This window comes from Myxine glutinosa, chromosome 14 (assembly GCF_964187855.1).
Source record: "Myxine glutinosa chromosome 14, kmMyxGlut1.1, whole genome shotgun sequence".
Lineage (NCBI taxonomy): Eukaryota > Metazoa > Chordata > Myxini > Myxiniformes > Myxinidae > Myxine > Myxine glutinosa.
In genome coordinates this window covers 1,426,286-1,445,993 of record NC_136274.1, presented here as the reverse complement: position 1 = coordinate 1,445,993, position 19,708 = coordinate 1,426,286, and the positions used below count along the sequence as shown (strand labels likewise).

The following is a 19,708-nucleotide window of genomic DNA, read 5'->3' as shown; positions in this document are numbered from 1 at the left end:
AAATTACGGCATGAAACAGCGTGATATTGCTCGGCAGTATGGCATCACTCAAGGTCAGGTGTCAAAGATCCTGAAACGAAATGCCCAGAGGGGTGTCCCTACTCCAATACCGAGGCCAGGACGTCCCCGCAGAACCGCAAGGAGGGATGATCGCCAGCTGCACCGGTTAGTCCGCAATGGCCGTACCAAATCAGCTAATCGGCTTAGGGCTGAGTGGCAGCAACTGACAAATGTGCCTGTATCCAGAAGGCTAGTCAACCAACGACTGGTTCAAGCAGGCTATCGTGCCAGGCATCCCCTGAGAAAGCCACGCCTGACCAGACAACACCGCCAGCGCCGATTGCAGTGGGCCAGAGAGCACAGTCAATGGCAGTCAGGACACTGGAATCACGTGATCTTCAGTGACGAGTCTAGATTTATGGTCTATCGTCAAGATGGTCACGTCCGAGTGTGCAGACAAGTGCATGAAGCCTACAACAAAGATTGTATAGTGCCAAGAGTCCAGGCTGGAGGTGGTGGGGTGACCGTTTGGGCTGCTTTTCATGCAGGGGGCAAAACTGACCTGGTTGTTCTGAATGGAAACCTGAACCAGTTCAAGCACAGGGCCATTCTGGAAGAAACATTGCTTCCATTTGCTCGTGCAGCCTTTCGAGGAAACTTTGTCTTCCAAGATGACAATGCACGGCCTCATCGTGCTCGCATGATCAAACACTTTCTTGCTGACCGTGGTGTAGAGCATATGGAGTGGCCTGCCATGTCCCCGGATATGAATCCGATAGAGAACTTGTGGGCAGAATTAACGCGTCAAATTGACCACTTGGACCAGCAGCCGACCTCTGTGCGTGAATTGCAGCAGGCTATTGTCACTGCATGACAAGCGATTCCTGTCCAAACCTTGGCAAATCTCATGAACAGCATGCCTCAACATGTACGTGCTCTCCTGAATGCTCGTGGGGGTTACACGAAGTACTGAACTGTAATTTTACTGTCCGTAATCCCAGTCGTAATTTAACTTTTGTTTTTGTTATAAAAAAAAATTGGCTAATGTGCAAAATAAAGAGATACTTCTGGAAAACGTACAGAAGTTTAACACAGTACTGTCCATGAATTGAGTTCGATATCAGTTTACATCACTTTCAAGGATCAATTTATTTGTTTCGAAATGTCAAATGTGGTTTTTGTTTCTTTTAAAGGTGACATTAACAAAATCTAGAATAATTTCAACATAATTCCAATGAACTTTTGGTTCTAATATATAAGACATCATAATGTCTATAATATAAGAGTTCTATAGTAATGTCTATAATATAATATAATATAAGTCATATAATATAATATAAGAGTATAATATAATATATAAGACATAATACATAATATAAGACATCTTGAAAAGTAAGTTCACCCCCACAAAAAAAATATTCCATATTAAATGCCAAGTGTGTGTGTGTGTGTGTGTGTGTGTGTGTGTGTGTGTGTGTGTGTGTGTGTGTGTGTGTGTGTGTGTGTGTGTATGTATATATATATATATATATATATATATATATATATATATATATATATATATATATATATATATATATATATATATATATTTCAAAACAAATTATATTTGTATAATTATATTTCAAACAAATATAAATTCAATCAATGATTTTCGTGGCAAAGCAGGGTATGGGGACATCGTGGGCAATCCGTTGGGGGTCTTGACAGGGAAAAAGGTTAAGAACCCCTGAACCCCCTAAGCTGTTTGTTATTTGTTCTCAATTATACAAAGGCCTTGCCCATTTGGCCTGTTTTTAACTTACAAACCACAAATGCATACCTCAGCAGAGTGCAGTATTTTGGAGGAAATGGAGGGGAAAAAAACAAAAAACCTTTAAAGTGCAGTGAAAACGATTTTTGTTAAACACTGTTGTTTAGTTGATGTTTCTGTTTCGACTTCCTCCAAACATGAAGATAGGAAACGGGACCGAGGATAACATGATGGGGAAGGAGAACTTTCCACTTTTCAGCTTCTTAATTTGCCAAAGGAACAACGAACTTTTGCAAACTTAGTTCATGCTAAACAAGAACAATTTTTTTTTCCACATGCAAGTGATCAAGCAGAATAGAGTTTGGTGTAAACTTTGTGCCAGTTTTGCCTATTGAGCAATTCATGTACATATAAGGAGTCATGGATTTGAACGTGTCATTTGCTTCATGAAATTTCACTGTATGCCTGGCAATGTGGGATTATTAAAATAATAAAAATAAATACATAATCATAATAACTAAAAACATCCCGTGATGGTGCATCCAATGTAACAATATCGATTTACCTTTGTGATGATTAAGGTAAGCGTATTTCTATGATGTTTTCAGTTCAACATAGAAAGGGAAGTGTGGGTCAATCGTTGTCTTGTATGAACAGTCATCATTGTTAGAACCTTCAAATCAAGTCCTTGAATAATGTATCGCAGTATTTTGTAATTCCAAAACAAAGAACATCTCATGAATATTTGATAATCATACTTACAAACAACTCATTGCGTCTCCGTTTCCGTTTTTTCACCTCCTGCTCCAGAGTCTCACATTCCTTTCCTTTCTTCCTCAACTCATTCTCCTATTGTTGTGTGTGGGGGGTGGGGTGTGGTGGGGGTGAGAGGGAAGTGCGTGAGGTGAGAAGTGGGGGTGGGGACTAGGTAAAAATACAAAAGGTAAGTAACCAATGCACAAGGATTTAACCCCAAGTCACCAATATTAGTCCTTGAGCCAGACCAAAAGTAATGCTCCGGCGGGGGGAGTAATTCTCATTATGATTTTCCATTAGACCAATGTCTCAAGTGTCAGAAAAGGTGTGATGGACATCTGAGAACGGTAGCTTAGTGCCCGGATGGACGCCATCTTTGAAACCACCCAGCTCGAAAATGCCCATTTGGTGGGGTACATTGTTGCACGTGTATCTGGACTTCTATACTAGCTATCGATGTGCGGTTGACGACTAAATATACGTCCGATGTGTACCGTCTAAATAAAAAATAATATGAAGCATTTTGTTTTAGATTAATTATTATAAAAATCAATTATCGAAAAAGAATCATATATTTTTCAATATTTTATTATTAGACTTGTACTTTTTTTAGTGAAACAACACTGGTATGATTTTCCAAATTATGCATTGTGCTACACCGTTTATCTGTCTACAAAAATAACTCAAAAACTAAAACATATCATCCACCACGAGTTTACAACAAATAAATGTAAAGAGGCATAAAATGACTTAGGCCGCCGCTGGCATTATCTATTCTGACGATAACGCAAGTTAGGAATGTCGTACGGAGAGGATTTTAACACCATACGATATCTAATAAGCAGGCAGAAATTGTTATATAGGAAATCTGCACTTTGGTGGCCATCTTGGATTTCAAAATGGCCGCCAATTATATTAATTATTCATTAATAGAGTTTGGAAAGACGTATGGAGCTTATTTTAACACCATACGATGTATATTCCTAATAAGCAAGCGGAGGTATCATTGAACATGTCATGTTTTAGTCAAATAACACCGGTATGATCTTCCAAATTATACATTTTGCTAAACCGTTTATCTGTCTATAAAGATTTTCAGGCAATTTGGCCTGCATTATAATAGAGAACAACATATGCTATACAATATACAGTGCACACAAAGTTAATCATCAGAGTCGCCATCAGAGTCATTGGCATCCTGAGCCACGATAGCATCATCCTGCACCATGTTGGAGCATCCCTGCAGCTTACACACAACAGTGCACTTCAACCCATTCAGTATGCAGGAGCAATCTGACGGTCGACACGTCCTTCTGCATGTGCATGAGATGAGATTCAAGACGACATCTGGAGCTGGTAGACCCGCCATCCATCGGATTGTGAGCGAACCACCATCATCGAGTTCCCAACCATGTCCTGCTGATGGTGTTGGGACGTCTGGTAGGTTTTCAAGGCTGCGTCGCCAGATAGCCGCCTGATAGTTGGCCCTAAGCGTATGCTGCATCAAGGAGTCTTCACAAGGCGGCAATTGTCCAGATTCGATCTGGCCCTTCTTTGCACAGAACATGTGATAACGGAGCGAATTAACACCGACGATCTTCGTGTTCTTGGCGTACAGCTGACACGTGAAGGCCTGAATGCTATTGAAGACGTCTGTTGGTACATTCCACGAAGATCCCAGATCTGTGAATGCTTGAAGATACAGCTCATTCGCTTGCACAAGCTTCAAAGCCTTTATCTTTCCTTGGCTAGCCAGAGCACTCACAGTGTCACACCCGCTCCATGCATGAAGCCCTGGCAATGCACTGCAAACTCCAGACCCCAATACCGCAGCCAACTTTCCAACGTCGATCATTCTGACTCGAACCTTTGTTCCTCGTCTGATGAAGAGCTGACTATCGATGGTTCTGCTGAGATGAAGACTGATGATCAGAACGTCGGTGTCAACTGCCACTAAGATGATCGTCTTGTAGTGGGTAGCGGCGTGCTTTACGTGGAGAAACATACGCGTGTCTGCTTCCTCGTGGCTACATTCGAGTGCTTGCACCAACTTCCACCTATCGCGGGTCAGTACCAGACATTTTTCACCACAGGTGACATACAGTGTTCTGTTGCCTAGCTTTTCGCGATTTGTTTCATGTTTCCACGACTCCGCCAGAAACACAACCAGTTTCATCTTCCGTCACCTGAACACGATCTCTAGTCATGATGTTGAAACCAGTCCACAAACTGATTGTCTGGTCGCATGGTTCCAGCATGCGAGTCATAATCCATACGTGATTTCGGCGCTGCGCAAGGGATGTTGCGCCTGCAAGAGTGTCAGAAAGATCTGCAGGCTTGATTGCAGGTGGGCCCTCTCGTTTCCCACCGCTGTATATTGGAACTAAATCGCTGGATGACGGGATAGATCGCTTCTTATCTGCTTTGGATACTGCCGATGGAGGTTGGGGCGGCAAACACGACTGCGACTTCGGTTGGACGATGATACCGTTGACGCGATGCGATGTTCCGCCACCACTCAGCGATTCCTTCTAGCCTGTCGATGTTATCGAATGCTAATACAGTCGGGACCGAAGGGTGCACATGTGACGGAAGTGGTACTGTATCTTTCTCCACACTTGCTAATTTGTCTATGCATAGCGCTGTCTCGATTTCTTCCAGAACTGTGTACGAACATCCGTGCCCGAGTCGATTCAATATTCTGATGACCTCTATTACCGGTGAGCGTTTTCATGACCCACGGAAGTAGGACATGCTTCGATGTTCTGATGGTACCCCGGTGTACAGCATTGATGATATCTTGAGCCATCGACCATACCAGTGTGTCGGCACGCGCAGAGCTACCCCCACTCCCGCAAATCAAAGTATGCAGAAATACACGAAGAGAATCTGGTATCTTCACGTAATCTGAAGTGAGTTCTGCTGGCTGAGGCGGCCAACGTTCATTGTAATGAGCATCTTTGATCTGGTGTCGCAGTGAAGTAGCTGCACGCACAATGTTACTTTCACCGTCCGTTCGTTCAAATGCTTTCACTTCTGCTTTCAGGTTTACGCACTCTGCAGCAATCTCTCGCTTTGTCAGATTATCGGGCATCAAGTATACACGGTGTTTCACATTGAAGAAGATGAGCGATTCTCCAAACTCTCTTTGTAATGTGCGCTGCAGATTCTTCTTGATGGAGTCACGAACATCAACTGAAAATGTATCTGAAGACAGGATATCTGTTGCAACATCAACTATTGGAACAATCCTCGGGTTCAAGAACAAGTCGGTGCGAATGAAATTGAATATACATCGTATCATTTCTTTTTTCTCGATATTATCTTCAATGTCAGTTTCTACTTGAGGTTTTTGGGGCCGTGTGTAGTTTCTATAGCAGGAGAAGTGGTAGTGAGCCTCAGCTGCAACCATATCTCGTGTAGTCAATGCCAAAACTCTCTCATCATTGTGAGCTGTCGCAGCATCTCTTATTGTCTTATCTGCTCGAAGTTCAACAGCCAAGACAACTGTTTCACGGGTACGACTGCCTTTTATGAATTTTGAAGCACGCTGGCAAAAAATGCATTTATCATCGTAGACCGTTGAAGTTGATCCTGTCTCTTCCCGTGATGATCGCCGTCGCACCGCATCGCCAGTATCAACTGAAGAACTTCTAGCTGCATTGGTCAAAGTAGCTAGGTGGTTTTTGTGAGTGAAGTCTGATCTACAAGCCCTATGGTATAATATTGGAATATTAGGAAGTTCAACTGCGCCTTCTTGGACTAGCTTTAGAATTGGATAAAAGTTTCTAACTGCGGCTGCGTCACACAATGTCTTCCAAGAACTGTTGCCCGCTGCCTTGCTTAGTTCAGAGAGTGGCGACTTCTTGCTGCACAGGATGCACGTTCCGGACTCAGGTTCAATCTTCGCCCGTTTCGCCTCGACACCGGCCATCTCAGCTGAAAGAACAAAAAGACTGACGTTAGATTACTCCGATATCCGAAAAGCTCGCCAGCTTACATATACATACTCATCCAAGTCAGTGAACATGTTAGATGGCGCCACAATACAACTCTATAATAGAGTTGTATGTGGCGCCATCTAACATGTTCACTTTTAGTTCTTAAGCCACCCACCCACCCCCCCTCAGAAATTAATCAGGTCACCGCAACAAATCTCAGACTGAGATATAGAATATAGAATATAGATATAGAATAGACTGACGTCACTTTCGGCACTGGGTTCTGTGGGTTGATTATCGGCGGGAAATTCCAACTGACATAGTTTCGGTTTGTGGAAAGTGCATGCCTTTTCATATATTTTTTGTGTACACTCGTGGTGGATGATATGTTTTAGTTTTTGAGTTATTTTTATAGACAGATAAACGGTGTAGCACAATGCATAATTTGGAAAATCATACCAGTGTTGTTTCACTAAAAAAAGTACAAGTCTAATAATAAAATATTGAAAAATATATGATTTTTTTTCGATAATTGATTTTTATAATAATTAATCTAAAACAAAATGCTTCATATTATTTTTTATTTAGACGGTACACATCGGACGTATATTTAGTCGTCAACCGCACATCGATAGCTAGTATAGAAGTCCAGATACACGTGCAACAATGTACCCCACCAAATGGGCATTTTCGAGCTGGGTGGTTTCAAAGATGGCGTCCATCCGGGCACTAAGCTACCGTTCTCAGATGTCCATCACACCTTTTCTGACACTTGAGACATTGGTCTAATGGAAAATCATAATGAGAATTACTCCCCCCGCCGGAGCATTCACTTCAAAAAATGGCCGGTTGGCTCAAGGACTATATATGATTGCACTTTTGTTAGCGCTATTGATAGACTTGAGGTGATATGGCATTAACTCCACAGGTTGTCTCAAAGACGTCTCAAAGGAGTGACGATTCATCAAGTTAGAAATAGTATCGCATTCTTGTATTTACAAAACAATCTATTGTCGTTCACATAGGGGATATTTTGTTGATCAGCTAGACATTCTCTTCAAAGAAAATATGCAACACACAACATGCATTTTAAGGCCATTTTCCCTGCTAGAGCGGGGGTTAGCCTTGCGGTCCCCATGACAATCTTCTCCATGTTGCCCTATTTTCTGCATCTCTCCTTGTTAACCCCCTTGCCCGCATTTCTTCTTCCACCACCTTTAGCCAAGTCTTTCTCTGTCTTCCCCGTCCTCTACATAATCTACCTTGCCATGCAATATATAAAACATAAAGATAAATAAATAAAGATTCTCAATATAAAACATAAAGATGAAGCCGAGACTAAATATTGTCCGACAAGTTGGTACAGAGGTATATCACTTATCTTTGACCTGTCCAGCCTGGGTTTGCTTTTCAGCCAGACTACAAATTGTGGGATTGGTGTTCCGTCTCTCACATGGACATTAAGCTTGGTGTCCCACCTGCAAACAAGTGCAACCCAATGTTAAGAGTCCCACGGTGTCTTCCGTGAAGAGTAGAAGAGTTATCCCCAGCAATCAGAATAAATTAAAAATCTCCGCCCAAAATCAGCTCCGGTCGAATGTCAGGCCTGGCCAACTGATTTGTGAGACTTGGACCAAAAGCATTCCTCGGCCGACCCTAAAAGAGGGCTGGGAAAAAAAATCCTACCATTAAAGAGGGAGTAATAAATAGGATGAGACTTACTCAAGGTGAGTCTTATTCTTACTCAAGATTCAATAATCATAACACTTTGAAGAAGGCTGCATCTTAAATGCCTTTTGCACATTCATTGCAAGCAATTAGCAATAGTGCTGCTCCCTCACATTTACAGTGCCTCCCGAGACACATCACACAAACCTTGGGTGTTTTGGGAAAATAGATTCAACCATTCTTGGTCCCTCAGTTATTTTCAGGTGAGAAGAGGAAAAAAAACTTCCAAACTAGCTGCAGACAAGTCATCCTCCATCGTTATAAGTCATCCCTTGATAAACGAGAAATACTCCATCTAGGAGGCCTTTGTCCATAGCTCAATGGAGTTGTGCTCCCTCTTACAGGCTACGTGCATCACATCTCCACACCTTCCACTTTCCACTACACCTCCCTCTCTCCATCTCCCTCTTTATCTCTCATTCAAGAGAATCTAAAGCTCTCAATATTATTGACCCTAACGCACGATGAGGCTCAAGCACAGGACCAATTGCTCTAACATTACAGACTAGTTGATAGTCTCTGTTTTAGTGCCTCTCCTCCGGTCTTGATCCTTCTGCTCTTTCAGCCCTTCGACCCTCACCAGCTCCTCCGGGAACACACGTGTTGTTCCAGGAGTCTCCTGGTTCAACTCCAAAATTCCAAGCTCTCCACCCACCTCCACTCTCTTGTTCCTCTTTTCTTCCTTTTGTGGAAATGCCTTCCAGAGACAATTATTCGTTCACAATTATTTTTCCAGAGCTTCACACAAGCAACGCATGCACTACCATCCTATGGCATTTTTCATCCCTACCTGCAATATTTTATACTCCCGTTCACTCCAACTTACTCAACCCTCTTGCTTGCAGGTTACTGCGTTTCCTTCATTCCCTCTCTTTTTTTTTTGTTGTTAGCTCATTCCCTTGCTTGTCGTACATTGCCTTTTACCCTTTGTTAACTCACTCCCATGAGCCTCAAATTTTGCACACTATTTAATTATTTATTTTTTAATAAAAAACGGGCAGACAGAAATGTAAATGCTTTTTCACACATTAAACAATTGCTAAACTGGTGTTGGGCTCGCGGCTAGGGTGCCAGCTTAGGATACCAGGATCCTGGGTTCGAATCCCGGTCGATCGCTGAATTAACGCCAGGGGGTTGACTCAGCCTGTCATCCTTCCGAGGTCGGCTAATTGAGTACCAGTTCACTGGTAATTCCCTGCTTGTCGCAAAAAGGCGACAAAAAGGGTTGGCGTCAGGAACGGCATCCGGCCGTAAAACATTGCTTCAAAAAGGGGACCGAAAAACAACAACAACCACGGTCCCCGAAAAAGGCCAACCCCTGCTTTGCGGGGAAAAATGGCCTCTAAATGTGTTTTTTTTTTTTTTTTTTTAAACAATTGCTAAACTGTTTGGGAAGATCAATGTAATAGTACGTTACACTTGTACCAGACAGCGGGCTCGATGAGCTTCCTTCTGGGCTTTCTTCAGTTCTCCCCGGAGTCTGTTGTTGATCACTTCAAGTTGTTTCAGCCGCTCGGCCGTCAGCTTCACAGGCACCGCCACTCTCTTCCTCTGGATAGCCAACACAGCAACGAAGGTTCCAAAGCAACATAAATTACAATCACAACAGCAATGGTCAACACGGTGTTTGTGCACAATCCCAAGACAGTTTTCCAGGTGTTTACCCCTCACACAAACAGAAGTTCAGAGGTCACAAAGTAACCTTTGTATGACAAATGTATAGAAAATAAATCTGACACAAACTATTAATCTCCATTATTGTGTGTTCAGTTCATAGATATAATTAGAATTGATGATACCTCATATTTACTGCAGAACCCCACTCCCAACCCCAAACCTTCTATCCCAAAATCAATCCATAAAAAGGCTGCGTCCTCATCAATAATTGAACTCAAGTCTAAACAGAACAGCAATGTAAATCGATAATAGCACGGATTACGGCTCACAATTTCATGCAGCACAACCAAAAACAAACGACTGGTGTTCAGTATATCACCAACAACTGTCGTCCTCTTTAAAGTGACCTCGTGAATATTGTTGTGCTTTTGGTAAATGTACCGTGGGTTCCAGCAATCTCTCTCTCAATGCACATTCTGTTCGTGCTTTCAATCCATCCATTCACTCACATTCAAACCATCCATTCAATCCATCCATTCACTCACTTTCAATCCATCCAATCAATCCATATATTCGCTCACTTTCAAACCATGCATTCAATCCATCCTTTCACTCACTTTCAATCCATCCAATCAATCCATATATTCGCTCACTTTCAAACCATCCATTCAATCCATCCTTTCACTCACTTTCAACCCATCCAATCAATCCATATATTCGCTCACTTTCAATCCATCCACTCACGTTCAAACATCCATTCAATCCATCCTTTCACTCACTTTCAATCCATCCAATCAATCCATATATTCGCTCACTTTCAAACCATCCATTCAATCCATCCTTTCACTCACTTTCAAACCATCCATTCAATCCATCCATTCACGTTCAAACCATCCATTCAATCCATCCATTCACTCACTTTCAATCCATCCATTCAATCCATCCATTCACTCACTTTCAAACCATCCATTCAATCTATATATTCGCTCACTTTCAAACCAATCAATTCAATCCATCCATTCACTTTCAAACCATCCATTCAATTCATATATTCGCTCACTTTCAAACCATCCATTCAATCCATATATTCGCTCACTTTCAAACCATCAATTCAATCCATATATTCGCTCACTTTCAAACCATCCATTCACTCACTTTCAATCCATCCATTCACTCACTTTCAATCCATCCATTCAATCCATCCATTCACTCACTTTCAAACCATCCATTCAATCTATATATTCGCTCACTTTCAAACCAATCAATTCAATCCATCCATTCACTTTCAAACCATCCATTCAATTCATATATTCGCTCACTTTCAAACCATCCATTCAACCCATATATTCGCTCACTTTCAAACCATCAATTCAATCCATATATTCGCTCACTTTCAAAACATTCATTCAATCCATCCATTCACTTTCAATCCATTCATTCAATCCATCCATTCACTCACTTTCAAACCATCCATTCAATCCATATATTCGCTCTTTCAAACCAATTAATTCAATCCATCCATCCACTTTCAAACCATCCATTCAATTCATATATTCGCTCACATTCAAACCATCCATTCAATCCATCCATTCACTCACTTTCAAACCATCCATTCAATCCATCCACTTTCAATCCATCCATTCACTCACTTTCAATCCATCCATTCAATCCATCCATTCACTCACTTTCAAATCCATTCAATCCATATATTCGCTCACTTTCAAACCAATCAATTCAATCCATCCATTCACTTTCAATCCATCCATTCAATTGGCATATTCTCTCACTTTCAATCTATCCATTGAATCCATCAATTCTTTCACTTTCAATCTATCCATTCAACCAGTCTATTCTCTCAATTTCAATCCATCCATTCAATCAGTCTATTCTCTCACTTTAATCCATTTATTCTCACTTTCAATCCATCCATTCAATCGGTCAATTCTCTCACTTTCAATCCATTCAATCGGTCAATTCTCTCACTTTCAATCCATCCATTCAATCGATCAATTCTCTCACTTTCAATCCATCAATTCAATCGGTATATTCTCTCAATTTCAATCCATCCATTCAATCGGTCAATTCTCACTTTCAATCCATCCATTCAATTGGCATATTCTCTCACTTTCAATCCATCAATTGAATCCATCAATTCTCTCACTTTCAATCCATCCATTCAATTGGCATATTCTCTCACTTTCAATCCATCCATTGAATCCATCAATTCTCTCACTTTCAATCTATCCATTCAACCAGTCTATTCTCTCAATTTCAATCCATCCATTCAATCAGTCTATTCTCTCACTTTAATCCATTTATTCTCTCACTTTCAATCCATCCATTCAATCGGTCAATTCTCTCACTTTCAATCCATCCATTCAATCAGTCAATTCTCTCACTTTCAATCCATCCATTCAATCGGTCTATTCTCACATTCAATCCATCCATTCAACCAGTCTAATCTCTCACTTTCAATCCATCCATTAATTGGCATATTCTCTCAATTTCAATCCATTTTAATCAGTTCATTTTCTCACTTTCAATCCATCCATTCAACCCGACGACCGGTTTATCCCACATATTCCTGTGAAACACAATTGCACCACATATTCTTGTCACGACATTAACACTCCATCGCCCTACCTTCACCATAGCCCTCCACGGTCCACGCCCCGCCTGGATAGGTGTGATGGACCACTAGTAGTTCCTATAGACCGATCCGACGGAGGGCTCAATGGACGGGCGCCCTCTATAGACGCCGCCACAGCTGGGGGGCGACCGCTTCATTCGGCTTTCGTCCATGTGCTGGACCACAGATTATAGCCAATCTGTACCAACCAGAGGTACCAGATAAAAATATACTTTTATTAAAGCTTATTATCTGTCCTTTTCAAGTAACTTTGCTGGACCACTATAGCTTGTAGCTTTTTTTGGCAAATTGCTGTCAAACAGACATACTGTCAATCAACATTTGACAGCAACCGCTTGGAGATGTGCGCTTGATAACACACTCCAATATCTCAAATAGGACACAAAACATAACTTTACAAGTCACAAATTCATGTATCTATGACACAATTAAGCATCATAAATCCATGTAAACAAGAAAATCCAGTTTGACATGTCAAACAGAAAGCTGACTTGTAAACATCGTACCTGTACATGTACATGATCATCTACATTAAAATTCTTAATTTGTTTGAGTGGCCAAGTTAGACATGTCAATGTATTGTTGCGGATATGAGAACTGTATATATTTTTTTGATTGTGTGAGTTGTTATTATTGGTTATTCTGCGCCCCCCTGCCTCCGGAGCTGTGTAAAGGTGAAAGGGAATCCCATAATTAGTCCACAAGCATACACGTCAGCCAAATAATAGAATACCCCTGTTTGATAGTTATCTCTTATTCTGTGTTTTAGGGTAAGGCTGTGTCTCCCATTAATTGAAGTACTCCATTGCACCAGTGAAAGAGAATAGATCCCCTTTCATTCCCATCCCCAAAATCTCCATTTCCTTTCACATCCCCTTTCGTCGTTGCCAAGCCTCAATTTCCTTTTACATCCCCTCTCGTCATTGCCGAGCCTCGATTGCCAATTACCTCCCCTCCAAAACCACCATTGAACATGTGCTCGAGTCGGGGAAGAGGGGCGTGCCCGCCCGTCGTCATCAAGGGCGGAGCGAGAGGGTCGCGTGACCAACCAGGGCCGAGGTGAGCACACCGATGGGCGTGTCCTGAAGGCCGACGGCTTGATCGCTGGAGGCGCTATAAAAGGCGCGCACGCAAGAAGCAAGTGAGTGAGTCGTGAGTTGGTCGTCAGTGGAGGGTCAGTGGTTGCGTTGGTTGCGGTAAGAAGTCGGTGGTGAGAAGTGGTGGCGTTGAGTGGTCAGTGGTTGCATTGGTTGCGTTGAGTTGTCGGTGGTGAGGAGACACCAGGGCCAAGAGAGAGAAGGTTCAAGGTCAATTACCAGCAGTTGCGCCCGAGACGGCAGACGCGCCCTGAGGTGAGCCAGAGAAGCAGCTTTGGCTCCACAAGCAGCGTTGACTCCACCAGGCCGCTTCAACCTGTTACCCCGCGGGGACCAGATAGCGGTGGCATCGGTGGCCGTCGAGGTCCAGCCGACGTCCCGTGCGGGATCAAGCCCGAACCATCTGCCCCAGCTGAACCTTCCCATTCCTCCTTCCAGCATTCATTCCTTTCCTCCACCCTTCTTGTGTACGTGAGTTTGTTCTGTGTGTCTTGTCCCTGGGTTAATTAAGTCTGTATAAGCTAGTATTTGCACTGTGTCACCTGCGTCTTATATGTTGTAAATAAACGTGACTGCTTGCTTTTTGCTTATGTGTGTAAATAGTAAATAAATTTAGTAGTATTTCCAAACCTTCCTTTGCCTTCGTCTTCCTCTTTGCATTCGTCGTTTTAGTCTTTTCCCTCATTGAGCAGCCGCGGTGCGATCCGGCCAACGTTTGGGTGGAATCGGGTTCTAATCGGGGAGTAACTGTTCGGTCGCGGAGCCTTCGCTCGGCAAAGTAACATCTAAACCGCGATCAGTAACAATTGGTAGTCAGGAGTTGGGATTCGAACCTGGGACTAAATTTATTTAGCCCAAATTTTGGACACCAATTGTGTTATTACAGTAACAATTGGTGTCGGGAAGTGGGATTGGACCCGAAGCGCGCTTTACGCGCTCGAAATTATTAACGGTGAAATTTGCTTTTGTTTTACAAAACCCGAATTTTGAAATTGCGCCATGGCTGGTCAAGGCGACGGGATGCCGGTGGGAGAGATAGACGGGGTAGAATCGACCCAGGACCTCGGGGAAATGTATGTGGATGAAAGAGAGGAGGAGAACATTGGCAATGTGGTTGAGGGGGTATCAGGCGCACAAAATGGCGTCCTCGCGCACGTGGGTGTAGCGGCACCAAATTTTGCCGCGCCTGTGACCGTAGCAGCGCCACCGGTGGATTTGAACCTTTTTATGATGCAAATGAAGGCCCTTATGGAAAAGAATGGTGAGCAATTGGGAGACCAAATTAGAGGTTTGAAAAGCAGTATGGGACAAATGGGAAACCAAATGGGGGTAATGGGGAACCGGATGGATGCTCGGAGTGAGCAAATTGAAGCAACAATAAACGGAATGAGGGCCGATAGGGAGGAAAGGGAGCAGAGGGACAGAGACCGCAAGTTGGGTGAAGGGGTCCCAGGGGTGCACGACGAGGTAACGCGGGTCGAGAAGCACTGGTTGAACGAAGCGGAGAAAAGCACGGGTACAATGGTAGGGTAGAAATCGCGACCCGGGGTTTGGAAAAGCCGGCGACCGATGAGGTAGAGGGAATTTTATTAAAGCCAACGGTCGTCGAGGTGAACAAAGAAATTATGGGTATAGTTGAAATTGGAGAGACCGGGGACTTAAAGTTAAAAGAGCAACAATTGGAGGAAGGAATGGAAATTGCTCAAAGTCTAAATGCACATCCTGATGCTGTACTCGCTAATCCAAATGGAAGTTTGCAGGTTTTGGTGCAGGGAGGAAGAAGAACCCCGAAGGTGAGACGTGCTGTTGTGTATTGTGCTGGGAGATTTTGTAAGAGGATGTTTAGCGACAAAAGAATTGTCGCGCGCTTGGGATCGAGGAAGCATCCGGGCGTTGGTGAAGGGTCCCGTGTGAATGGAAATGGCACGCGTGTGGAAAAAAAGTGTGCGTCAAGGGGTGAGCGTGTTACGAAGCGCGAGTGTGATACCGAGTGCGAGCGAGAATGCACGTCGGGGTGTACGGAGTGTGACACGAATAGTGAGTTGGTGATGGCGCAGGTGCGAGAGGGCACATCGGAGCGCGAGTGTGAAACCGAGTGCGAGCGAGAATGCACGTCGGGGTGTACGAAGTGTGACACGGAGAGTAAGGTGGTGGTGGAACGTGTGCGAGGAAGCACACCTGAGTTGGTGGTAGCGCGGGTGTGGGAGAGCCCATGTGAGCGCGTTAGTGGGTGGATGCAAGAGTGCACGCCCATGGTGAGTGTTACGGAGGACGTAACGGAGGAGAGGTGTGGACCAAAGTGTGCGCAAGAGTGTGCGCGAGAGGTGTGGTGTGTAACAGGGAGAGCGTTGGTGGAATGTACGGACGGCGTTGGAACGCCGGGTTTTGTGAGGGTGAAAGGGGTAGCGTATGTGTGTGAGCATGCAAGTGAAGCATCGACGGTAACCGGGTTAGTGGTTAGGGCGACGGATAGCCGATGCGAGCACTCGGGGCGCGCGGTGTGCTTTGTTGGGTGCGAGGCCCGGCGCGGATCGATGCTGCGTCGCTTCTCTTCGAAGCGTCGTTGCCGATTCGGGCTTGGCCCCGCCCCGCACGGTCGAGTCCGGGCCTTGGCGGGCGAGGCGACCGGTCCGGTTCAAGGGCGAGTGGGAGGAAGCGGTACGGTGCCCCCTCGTGGGGACGGGGTTCCGACCGGGGGAGATTGAGCCATCGGGCCCGGGACCGCAAGGTGCCGCGCCGAGATGGTGCGTGGAACCTCGGTCCAACCAAACCACCTCCCTTGAACCGAAAGCCGGACGGATTCAACCTGCAGGCGACCAAACCACCCGAATTCATTGCTCGGCTTTACGAACCGAGTTTAATGATGTCATGACGCACCGAGGCTAGGATATAGCGGACTGTGATGATGATGGTAGTGATTTGATACGAAATTTATAATAGTGGGTAGAATTGGCAGTAAATGGAAAATTTTTGAATTGGTTGGAATTTGGACGAGCAAAATTGATAGAGAGACCCCCGATGTGGTGGGATGGCAAATCCACCATCCCTCACGAAACGGGGGGGCAAAGGAGCACTCGGTTTATGGGGTTGATGGCAGTGAAAACTAGCCCGGGTGGGTTAGGATATTGTGTGTAGGGCCCTAGAAGATGACATTAGGTGAAGTTAAGATTAGTTAGTGACAATGATACCTGTAGTGGGGACGCAGGTAGATTAGAGTGGATGATAATGAGGTGGTATGTGCTTAGTTTAAAGGGAAGACGGGGAGCACTAAGTTAGCAGGGTAACAGGTAGATGAGATGATGCCGTGTGTGTGAGGATTGAACAGGTGTGATTGCACAGGTGTGCAACTGGACAGGTGGATGGAGCAGTGTATGAGTGAGTGAAGGTAATTGTGTATTGTGCTGACCAAATGGTCTAGGAAGAGGAGGAGGGTGCAGGTGGCACCAGGTATGATTGCACAGGTGTGCAACAACAGGTGTATGTGGCTGTGTGGAATAAATGGTAGTGTGGAATAAATGGAGTATTGGAATGGATGGTCGTGGAGTGAGTATGGTGGAAATTGTGGAGTGGAGTGGATGGTGCGAAGGTGTGAATGGGGGAAGAGTGGACCCCCATCACGGATACCCGGGGCGGGTAGTGTAAGTGTTAGGTAGAGGGTACAGGTAAATTGTGGTTGGATATTGGCATCTGTGGTGCGGGTGAAAGAATGGTCTTTGGATGGGTGCATTAGTGTTGTGGAAATGGCTGGGCGTGTAGCCTGTTAGTGTGTGTAGTTGGTTGGGCGCTCCACCACTGTGAGGATGTCGGCCAGGTGAGGCCGCAGGTGGGCTCTGGGAGCCGGTAGTTGTTGTGGATGGGGCCCGAGGATCCGGAGGACGGACCCGGGTAGCCCAGTGCCAGAGGGCACCGAGTGGGGTGACAGAGCCAGGAGGGGCTTTCCCCAGTTAGTTAGGTTAGGGTGAGGAGCTAGGTAAGCTCGGGTGGCAACTGCAGTGGTAGAGGTGTGCAGGTGGGTAGACCTGCTGGGAGAGCTACACGTCGCAGCCCAGAAATTGTGCGAGGGCACCGGGAGATGAATCGGGGGAGTGAGACCCCAAATTGAGAAGCACCACAGTTTGGTCAATGGGAATTGGTTTTTAGAACCCATAGTGTAAGTTGGCCAATGGATTGGCAGGGAGAGACCCCAGGTAGTGTAAAGTGTGTTAAGGTCATTTAGAGGATAGTTAGGATTGGAGTCTCCTCGCACCATCTGCATCCACTCACCTGAGGTGACAGGTACTCCACACCATGCCATGTTAATTATTTTTGATGCAAATGTTTTGGATTGTGAGACGCATCATGACGTGGTGGGTGTGACATTGTGCGTAATTCCATCTCTCCCTCCTTATGAGGATTGATGACGAATTGGGTGATGGCAAATTTTGGATAGTGGGGGAGTGAAGACGAATTTGGTATAAGGGAAATAAGGGGAAGACGTGACAGTAGCGACGGATTGGTAATGTGTAGATTTTGTAAATATGGGGTAAGGGCAAGGGTAGTGTAGGTGACAGGGGGGTGACGTACGGTAGGGACGAGCTTTCTCACTTCGCCCTCCGTACGCATTTCGCCTTGCATTGCCTGATTGATGTGTACCCTTGTGACCTTACCCCTCGCTCAATTGTCTCTTTTGTCTCCCACATGACCTGTGCGCCATTGGGCGCCGAGGGGAGCGTGCGTGGGTCGGCCATTGTGCGCCCGAAATTCCAAGAACCAGCTGTCTGCATCGATGCACCACATTATGGACCACATGTCTGTGGCCGAGCACCACCTATGGACCCCATGGGTTGGGGCATGGCCCCTCTGCTGGAACCGGCCATGAGGGCCCGAAATCTTGCTGGCGGACCTTGGCCACAGGGCACCGATGCCCCACAGGTGAACCACACGTAGTCGGCCCTGTGGGCCATAAATAAAGAAAATAAAAAGGACACATTGGGCACACTTTATTGCAAATAGGCCGCCAGTAAGAAAATGAAAGAATGACAACATCTGGAAGACCAAATAATAATAACCAGCAGAGGGAGCCGAAGAGCAAGAGATCACCTGCAGGGTTAGGGGTTGTTGATTTTATTTTTATTGAACATGCATTGAACACTGATGAACTATGGTGACTGCACCGATTGGTGCTTGAGGGTGCTTGTATTGGTGCGTTTTTGGGTGCTTTCATGGTGCATTGATGCAGAGCAGACTGTCTCCCCCCCAGAAAGAACAATCACAGGTCCTGGGTTAGTTTTGTAAATAAAAATAGCGTCATTGTAAATAATGCTCCCCACCGTCAGTGTATAGTTTGAAGACCATTCCGCAATTCGGTTAACTGTGGGCGTAAGTCTGTTAGGCAGGGTGCAATGGAGCAGCGGGACACATTTATTTATGTTTTAAAACTGTCGCACTCAGGGTCAGGTTAAAAGTAGAGGGAACTACACCTACGTGTCACACTAAATAAAAGTTGTAGGCCCGGGACGTGCCTAAGAGGAGGAGGGTGCAGTGTTGCGGATATGAGAACTGTATATATATTTTTGATTGTGTGAGTTGTTATTATTGGTTATTCTGCGCCCCCCTGCCTCCGGAGCTGTGTAAAGGTGAAAGGGCATCCCATAATTAGTCCACAAGCATACACGTCAGCCAAATAATAGAATACCCCTGTTTGATAGTTATCTCTTATTCTGTGTTTTAGGGTAAGGCTGTGTCTCCCATTAATTGAAGTACTCCATTGCACCAGTGAAAGAGAATAGATCCCCTTTCATTCCCATCCCCAAAATCTCCATTTCCTTTCACATCCCCTTTCGTCGTTGCCAAGCCTCGATTTCCTTTTACATCCCCTCTCGTCATTGCCGAGCCTCGATTGCCAATTACCTCCCCTCCAAAACCACCATTGAACATGTGCTCGAGTCGGGGAAGAGGGGCGTGCCCGCCCGTCATCAAGGGCGGAGCGAGAGGGTCGCGTGACCAACCAGGGCCGAGGTGAGCACACCGATGGGCGTGTCCTGAAGGCCGGCGGCTTGATCGCTGGAGGCGCTATAAAAGGCGCGCACGCAAGAAGCAAGTGAGTGAGTCGTGAGTTGGTCGTCAGTGGAGGGTCAGTGGTTGCGTTGGTTGCGGTAAGAAGTCGGTGGTGAGAAGTGGTGGTGTT

General features: G+C 45.0%; 1 protein-coding gene across 1 annotated transcript in view; it reads right to left on the bottom strand.

The window, feature by feature from the left end:
* The window catches only part of LOC137439389 (RIMS-binding protein 2), a 129,930-nt gene that overhangs the window by 104,713 nt on the left and 5,509 nt on the right, over window positions 1–19,708 (bottom strand). The window contains exons 2-3 of the mRNA XM_078768372.1: window positions 9,604–9,729; window positions 2,516–2,602 (exon numbers count right to left, since the gene is read on the bottom strand). Of these exons, the coding sequence (XP_078624498.1) occupies window positions 2,516–2,602; window positions 9,604–9,729 (213 nt within the window). The remainder of the gene's footprint in view (window positions 1–2,515; window positions 2,603–9,603; window positions 9,730–19,708) is intronic.